Here is a 9,134-nt window from a genome sequence, read left to right on the forward strand (position 1 = left end):
CTGGTGGAAGCTGGGACAAGTGCATGGTCTGGGTGGAACAGTTCTTCATGCCTTCTACTTCTAGTCAGTGTGCAAGGGAATTCTCAGTCCTCTGAGCCTTGGTGATGTCCACAAGAGCTAACTAGGAGGGCAGCATGCCTTCCCCTTGGCACCGTGTCTCTTATTTGCCCATCAGCCCACATCCTGCTTCCCATAAATTGCTTGGACTCTCCAAGATAAAAATCAAGGCCATGTTCAGGGAGCCACTGGGAGTCTTCAATGCTCACCAAGAAGGAAGTTTTATCACCGAAGTCAGGCCTTCTACATTGGGCAACAGCCAGGTTTTTCCTATCACAATCAATCAAACACACCTAACCTTGTTCCCACGGATTAGCCAAACTGTTAACAAAGTTCCTCACTTCCGTCATATTGATTTATAGCAGCAATAGAAGCATACCACCCAAGAGGGCACACCTCCTTCCACTCAGGAACTTATAAATGTCAAGGAATTTCTACCCAAATCGAGAGGAACCAGCACAATGGGGATCTCCGTCGTTATCTTTGAAATATGTCTTTTGTGGGGGCAAGTCCTTTCCTCAGGTATTTTGTCTCATTTATTTATAGTCATGAATTGTGCTCCTGCAAACCTTAGATCTGGTGGGTTGGATGAGTTTGTTCATGGTTGTGTGACTGTCCATCTCAAGGAGGCTCTTTGCTAATAATTGTAAATATTTGTAAGTATATGGAGGCATGTGTCTGCTTGAGAAATAGAAGCGGTGGTGGTAGGGAAGAAGCCAGGCATTCTGTTGGTGTTCTCAAGGATTTGTTCAATGAAGGGAATGATTGACTGTGCTCAGAAGTCCCCAGGCTCTGGAAAGGCTTATGGGCATTAGGAAGAGGACTTAAACCTGCTAAAGACACAGGTTGGGTGCTGTGAAACTGGATGGAGACGAGCCTATATAGATGTTCTGCATGTGCCTTCTCTTCTGTATGTCTGGCTCTGTGGCCACTATTTGCTGAGCAAAGTCAAGTCCAGTGACAGACAAACAGGATGGTGTCAGTGTGCCAGTCACTTACTTGCAGCTCAGTCACTCTAACATGGTTTCATGTTCTCAGAGGGTCAAGTAATGAGCGAGGAAGACTTACCGGGCCAGTCCTCCACATGGCTGAATGTGTCATCTCACAGAGGACACCCTGTCTGTCCCATCTTCTTCTTTCTGTCTGCCCTCCCTCTATCTGTCTCTGTCTCTCTGTTTTTATGTCTGTCCTCTTTTCTCTGCCTCTCTGCCTCTCTGTTTGTCTCTCTTTGTCTGTCTGTCTGTCTGTCTGTCTGTCTGTCTGTCTCTTTCTCTTCTCTCCATCTTCCCTTTCCTGGATATCCTATCTCTTCATCTCTCTCCCACAGTTCTTCCTCCTTCCTCCCCTCCCTCCTCTCTTCATTTCTTCTTTGCACACCCTGTTCTTTTCTTTCTTCCTTCGGAGTCTCTGTGTCTAGGTTTCATACTTTTGCAACATTTACAGATGAATTCCAGAATGCTCACTCTCCCCAGGCTGGGTGAGGGCCTGTTAAAGATGAAGACTCATTTAGGGAATGGCTTTCATGAGAATATCGCTCCAAGACTAAATCCTCAGGCTTGCACTGCTGACCAAGGGGCTTTAGACTGAGGCAGCCTAGAACTGGTCAGGCTGTCTGTCTTTCTAGAGAGTGTGAAATGGGAGGCAAGGGCAGCTTTCAGGGTGACAGACTTGCTCTGTCCTTGCCCAGTGACCTGGAATCACCATAGTCCTAGAGGACAGATAGCCTTGCTGTTATCCACAAAGGATCAAAAAGCAGTAGTGCTATGGGGCTGAGAGAGTTTGTTCTTTTAATGTGATGCTATCTACATGTGTACTTACATACAGATATGCATGCTTGCCCTACATGTGTGCTTATATACAGGTATGCATGCTGTGGCTTTAGCACACAGAGGGGAAACTGATCCTCTTCCACTTGAGCTTCTTCTCTAATTCAAGCTAGGTAACACCCCAAAGATAGGCACCACCACCTCCATCGTTCAAATGAGGGACACCATCTATATGGGAGCTGGGCCAGAATTTGAGCCTGGAGTAAGGCCTGCTGGCACTGTAGTAACAGCTAGGTCAGACTAAGCCATGGCCTCTGCATGCAGGGAGCAGAGGGGGCTGAGTCTACTGCATGTGTGACTTCAGTGCTGTCTTTGTACAGAGTTAGGAGCACAGGTCATGCTGGACAGGAGAGGGGCTAGGGCATTGCTGCTGGTCAATGGCAGAGCCAAGGACACTGTTGGGACAGCCCCTCTCCTGAAGTAAAACCCAGTTTACTCTTTTGCAAGTGGGGTAACATGCTGTGTTCTACAGAGTAAAGGAATGAGACACCTGCCCGCCACTCTGTAGGACTAGAAGGTAGAATAAGTCTTAAGATGGTCATGCTCCATTTAGGGTATTTTTCTAATGTTTTATCCACATGTGACTTCCTTAGAGTAGTATGGGTCTCGGAATATCTCTCGGAAGAGGGGACTTGGGAAGCAATCCAAACATTAACCACATCCTCACCATTCCTGAGCCATTATCTCTCAGGTTCTAAAGAAAAAGGATTCCAGGAACTTCCTTGCTTCTACCCAAAGTGTCTGACACTCAAGTCTTTTATTAACTAGTGTGTGACCCACAGGCATCCTCCTGTGTCCTTCCAGTCATCCCAAATCTAGTCCCTCATAGAATATCAGCATTGTGTGACTCAGTGCTGTACCACATCACTCAAGTGAGGATGGCTAGAGGGAAAGGGTTTCATGCTCAATAACACAGAGGCAAGCTTTTACTCTTTCCTATGATAGATTCACCACCTGTGTGATTTGTGAAGGAGCCCATGGATACAGAGGGCCAACTGGAATATTACTAAGACTATTTTATTGTTTTGACCAGTGAAAATGGAACCTCGGTGTTTGGGTATTTGAGTTGGGATCTAAGGGGCCTGCCCACACAGCAAAGGTGTAAAAGCTATCTCTTCAGGGGTTGGTGAAGGTGACTCCAGGTGTTCCTAGTCTGTTCTTGCTTCCTAAGAAGGTTTTTGGCAGGAAACGTGAAACACAGAGTCTGAATTTGCTTTTATTTCTTTCACAGCATCTGAAGCAACTACTCTCACACGTGGTGAGTACTTTGAAAATATGGACCTGTATCAGTGCATAATTTCCCCCTATGTTGTGAGAGATGCTGACTTAACACATGTTAATAAATGACTCTAGGCTGAAATATAGTGTCCCATCTAGACATGTAATGACAATAGAAACTCCTGACAGCTATAGCATCAAGGATCCTATGCTAAGACAATTATAATCTTCACTTTTGTGTTGCTCCAGACACAAATTTCAGTATAAGGCAGGAGACTAGGCTCCTGACTAGGAGACATGAAGTGGGCCCAGGGATCTGTGGTTGGCAGATGATATGTAAGGATAACGTGCCCTCTTCACACTTGTCCCAAGACTAATCAGAAGTTAATGTTAGCAAGGTTATAGGCCTATTTGTTCGTCATTGGTTTGTTTATTCACTCTATTTTAAGACCTACCTAGCTCAGGCTAACCTCAGACATGCTATGTAGGCAATGTTACCTTTGAACTCCTGATCTTCTTGCCTGTAGTTTCCAGGTTCTAAGAATCTAGAATTGTGTCACCATCCCCAACTCTTATCACATTTGAAATGACATATAATTTACCTCCAACCCCCTGGCTTTTATCTCCTCTTGCAAAAAAAAAAATTATCAAGACCTTGGGCAGTGCACATAGCCAAAAGTGAAACACTGATCCCAATTTCCCAGGAGGAGTACAGTGCAGTTGAGGCTAACTTTGTACCCTGTATGAGACTATTTCTACACAGTGGATCTAATTCTAAACTGAGATTTGGCTTTTTTAAGGTTGGTGGGACCTAGAGGGGACAAATAACTGCAAGGCCTTCTCCTTTGCTCTTGTCTCTGGCTTTGGGCTACTGATGAAATTGGGGGTGAATCCTCTTGCTGTGACCACACACTGGCTCTAAGCAACTCGGAGGAGGAAAGGTCTTCCAGGTCACCATCCATCATTGAGTGAAGCCAGGGCAGGAGCTGGAGGCAGGAACTGAAGCAGAGGCCATGGAGCAGCCCTGCTTACTGGCTTTCTGACTCATGCATGTATAGCTAGTGTTCTTATACAGCACAGGCTCACCTGCCCAAGGACAATGGGCTGGCCTTTCCCTGACAGTTATCAATCAAGACACTCCACACAGACAGGGCCACAGGTTATTCTGATCTGGGCAACTCTCAGATTAAGAGTCCTTTATATGACTCAGTTGGAGCCATGTTGACAGTGGAGATAACTAGGACAGATGGCCAGCATTGCTGCTGCTGCTCTGGTAGAATCCAACAAAATCGTTGGGCAAAGACATTAGAAATGAGAGATGTGGGTATCAAGCTGTTGAGCATACCCCACCAATCTCTGTCCTTTTCTTCATTCTTTTCTTTGTTCTTCAGTCATGTGATGGATGAACTTAGCATTAGCCTCTTATTAGAAGGACTAGTGAAAAACAGCCATGGATTCTTCCATCTAAAATTAAATACTGCACATAATCAATACTCATCTAGTACATGTAATATGTGCTATTATCACAATACTTTCCTGGCAAGAACTTTAGGGAAAGCTTTTTGACTAATCTCCAGAAAGGCTGGCAGTTCTCTAGGGGGAGCATTCAGAGAGTGACCAGCAGAGGGCAATAAGAATGTCTCCTTCAGACCCAGAGCCTTCTTTGGGAACACCTTGCAAGGCTCAGTTGGCCTTTGCCAATCCCCATAGCACCCTCTGAAGATCTCCAACAACAGCAACTGTCTGATCCCCTCATCTTGCATCCACTCCAACCTATCACTCCCAGACCCCAGAGTTCTCACAACCACAAAAGAGCTGCAGAGAGGTACACTGAGGACCCAGCTCCTGCTGCCAGGATGCTGAATCTGTTCCTGCTATCACACAGATGCTGTCTGTTTCCTCTCACAACCAGCTCAGATTTAACTGTGAGAGGCTTAGAGCCACCACACCATGCAGAAGCATGCTGCCTGCTGCCTGCCCAGTCATATGCATCCTTACAGTGGTGGAACAGGCTGGAGGGAGGACTTCTGTTAGATGGACACCACTGCACCCTTTACCCTGATGAAGATGGAGTGGATGCAGAAGCTCCCTTTGTGTGTGTGTATGTGTGTGTGTGTATGTGTGTGTGTGTGTATGTGTGTGTGTGTGTGAGAGAGAGAGAGAGGGAGGGAGGAAGGGAGGGAGGGAGAGAGAGAGAGAGAGAGAGAGAGAGAGAGAGAGAGAGAGAGAGAGATGTCTTACCATGTAGCCCTGTATGGAATTCCTCATGTAGACCATGTAGACCTTGATTTGCACAAACCTACTCGATTCTGCCCTAGTAGTGCAGGGATTAAAGGTGTGAGCCATTATTCCTGGACTATGAGGAAGTAGTTTGGACTGGGAAGTGACTAAAATACATAAGTGTTTTGTCAAGATAAAACTTAAGGAGCAGCCACTGGACATGGGTGAGTCCTCCAGACAGCCCTTCAGAGAGAATGGGAAGATCTGTGATAAGCAGCATTAGATAAGAGCTAGACAGAGGCAAAGTTGAATGGAGAGGTCACAGAGTAGTGCAGGTTGGAGAGGGGAGAGGTAAACCTAGTGGGTGAGCCTTCGTTCCAGCAAAGAGTGAAGGTGGAGAGAAACAGACATCAAATGTGACGTCCGCATTCCAGCACACTTGTGGCTGTGCATGGTGGCATCAAAGATCCCAGTGGAGGACTGAATTTGGAGTAGTTGACATGGATATCCTGGAGGCTGATGGAATGATATCCAGTATGAGTCTGGAGTTCTACACTGGGACTGTCAGGGCTAAATTAGGACTGCAGAGGTGACCTTGAGAGACCCTTGTCTGGGAAATTTCCAGAGGATATGGGGAAGATGATGTAGAAAGTAACATTTTGGCTCCTGGGGTGGGGAATGACAAGTAAGACAGCCCTGCAGGTCAGGGGAGGAGGGAGGTCCTGGTGATGCTGGTGCAGGACACAGAAGCCACAGAGCCCAGCATGCCAGGAGAGCAGTTCCCACTGTGTCAATGCAGGTTTGCCTCTGAGGTTGGTGAATGGCGGTGACCGCTGTCAGGGCCGGGTGGAGGTCCTGTATCAAGGCTACTGGGGCACCGTGTGTGATGACAGCTGGGACATCCAGGATGCAGATGTCGTCTGTCGACAGCTCGGCTGTGGCCATTCTGTGTCAGCACCAGGAGGGGCCCATTTTGGACAGGGCTCAGGGAACATTCTCTTGGGAGCTGTGCACTGCTCAGGACGGGAATCCTACCTGTCCAGCTGTCAACATGACGGGTGGTACAACCATGACTGTGGCCACAGGGAAGACGCCGGAGTCGTGTGTTCAGGTAGTGCTGTTGTGGTCTCTAGCTGTTACATGTATACTCCTAGGCAACACTGTGATTGTGTGTGTGCTCATGCACATGTGTGTGTGTGCGCACACGCACATGTGTGACTGCTTACATGCTCTGCTATAAGTCATGCCTTATTTGATGTCAGAGGCTCTGTTCATAGACGATGACATTGAGTCTGCGAAGCCCCAAACTGGGAGGAGGTGAAGACAGATTTTAGCTTCTGTCTCCTCAGAGCTCACTGACACCATCACTCAGTGAACAGCTCTGATGACTTGGACCAAGATCATCTTTAACCTACAGGGAAGAAGAGGATGAGGCAACTGCTGGTCCTTACCACCTAATAGTATAAAGAAAATGCAAAACAATGAGTGACCAATATGTTCTCTCTATTCGAGATTACATGATAAACAAAAACACACCATCTTGGGGATGACAAATTCTCCCTGATCCAACCAAGCAAATCCCATGAAATAGCTGCTGATTGAATGGCTGGTATACATTCAAATAAAAGGCATCTTTTAATCTACAAAGAAGCCACCCAGGATTGCAGTCAATTGTGTGTCACCAAGAATATTGCTAGATAAACCAATGATAGGCAGTTTTTTGTATCATGGACTGTGCACATGTCACAGAAAACATAGTGTGACTGAGTGAATCACATCCCACCTGAGATGACACTTAAAAGGACCATGGCCCTGCCAGCCACACTGTGAGTGGCTTTATCTGCCTTTCCAGAATAATCTCTGGAAGTCACCTTTTGGCTAGTCAGAGCCACTATCTCAGAACCATTTTAGTGATGGCAAATGTTTATAATAAGAGGTTAAGTTTGAACTATAGAAATATCCAAATGACTTTTGGATACTCTGTGCCTACATTGGGGCTGTTGGTGAACTGGATAGTATTTCAGATGGAATAAAAGTAGAGATGAAGGAGAGTGAGGCAAAAAGATGCTCATAGTGACAACTCAGTGGCAAGTTAAAGAAGGATCATTGTCGGAGCCCACAGTGAATTGCAGTATTTCTAGTGATGAAAGGCCTTTAGCATGGGAGATTGCAGTTTCTGCCTCTGAGTTCCTCATTTGAGGGCCAACAGCCAATGAATTCTTCATTTCTCGTTCTGCAGATGTGTTCTCTACAATTGAACGAACCACAGATGGTAAGTTGTGCTATGTTTTATCCCTGTGGCCTATTGTCCCCAGAACCAAAAGCTCACCTCTGATCCAGAAGATGGGCAGAAGGCAGAGCACATGGAGTCCTAAGCTCTAAGGAAATTTCTCAATAAGACTTCAAGCCTACATGGGCATATATGCTATGGATTATGTCCCTGAGTTGCGGAGGTTGTTGAGGATCAGCCAGAGGAGGCACCTTCAGGGGCCACCAAGGAGGTCTTGCTTTTACTCTTCCCTATGGTAGATTCACCACCTGTGTGATTTGTGAAGGAGCCCATGGTACAAAGGGCCCCGACCTTTGCCCTTGCTCTTTTGACTGATGAGAAAGGTACCTAGGTGTTTGAGCTTTGTCTCTGGGGTGAGGCACACATAGCATAGGTGTAGAAGCTATCGCTTCAGAAAGGATTTTAGCCATGATTCTTATGGGTGACACGCACAGTCTGAATTTGCTTTTATTCCTTTCACAGATTCTCAAACAAGCAGTCCCACAACTGGTAAGTACTTTGAAATTATAGACTCATATCAGTGTATAATTTCCTCCTATGTTATGGTGGACACTGGCCCACTACATGGTAATGAATGACACTAGGCTGAAATATAGTGTCCCATCTAGACATATAATGACAATAGAAACTCCTGACAGCTATAGCATAAAGGGTCCCAAGCTAAGAAAATTACAGTCTTCTGTTTTATATTGTCCTGGCTTCAAAGTTCAGTATATAGCAGAAACAAATAGATTGTCTGAGTGGAGGTCTTGGATTCAGTCGTGCTGCATGAAGTTCTGACTAGGAGACATGAAGTGGGCTCAGGGATCTCTGGTTGGCAGATGATATGTAAGGATAAGGTGCCCTCTTCACACTTGGGCCAACTCCTGCTTGTCTACCAGGAATCTAATATTAACAAATTATAGGACCATTTGTTTGCCATTGGTTTGTTTAATTTACTATTTTTTTTGAGATCCACCTAGGCCAGGCTAACCTGGGACTAGATGTTTTTTGCAAGGGTACCCTTGAACTCCTGATCTCTTGTCTGTAGTTTCCAGATTCTAGGATTCCAAGATTATGCCATCATGTCCAGCTCACACCCCCTCTCTACACACACACATACACACACACCACACATATATACACATGTATATATATATGTATATATACATATATATATCACATCTGACATGATGTGTATGTCACCTCCAGCCCAGAAGTTTTTATATCTCCTTACCCACGACCCCAAAAAATGAAAATCATTTTTATCAAGACCTTGAGCAGTGCACATAGCCAAAACTGAAACACTGATCCCATGCCCAATTTCCCAGGAGGAGTACAGTGCAGTTGAGGCTAACTTTTACCTTGTATGAGACCATTTCTACATAGCGGATCCAATTCTAAACTGAGTTTTTCTTTATTCAGGTTGGTGGATCCCAGGGGGGACAGAAAACGGTAAGGCCTTCTCTTTTGCTTTTGTCTCTGGCTTTGGGCTACTGATGACATTGGGGGTGAATCCTGTTGTGACTACACACTGGCTTTAA

The 9,134-nt window shown here is 45.8% G+C and overlaps 1 protein-coding gene across 1 annotated transcript in view; it reads left to right on the forward strand.

The window, feature by feature from the left end:
- Positions 1–518: 518 nt before the first annotated feature.
- The window catches only part of Dmbt1 (deleted in malignant brain tumors 1), a 70,256-nt gene continuing 61,640 nt past the window's right edge, over positions 519–9,134 (forward strand). The window contains exons 1-4 of the mRNA XM_031384947.1: positions 519–579; positions 3,774–3,820; positions 6,093–6,432; positions 8,074–8,178. Of these exons, the coding sequence (XP_031240807.1) occupies positions 519–579; positions 3,774–3,820; positions 6,093–6,432; positions 8,074–8,178 (553 nt within the window). The remainder of the gene's footprint in view (positions 580–3,773; positions 3,821–6,092; positions 6,433–8,073; positions 8,179–9,134) is intronic.

Source organism: Mastomys coucha, unplaced genomic scaffold (assembly GCF_008632895.1).
Source record: "Mastomys coucha isolate ucsf_1 unplaced genomic scaffold, UCSF_Mcou_1 pScaffold21, whole genome shotgun sequence".
NCBI lineage: Eukaryota > Metazoa > Chordata > Mammalia > Rodentia > Muridae > Mastomys > Mastomys coucha.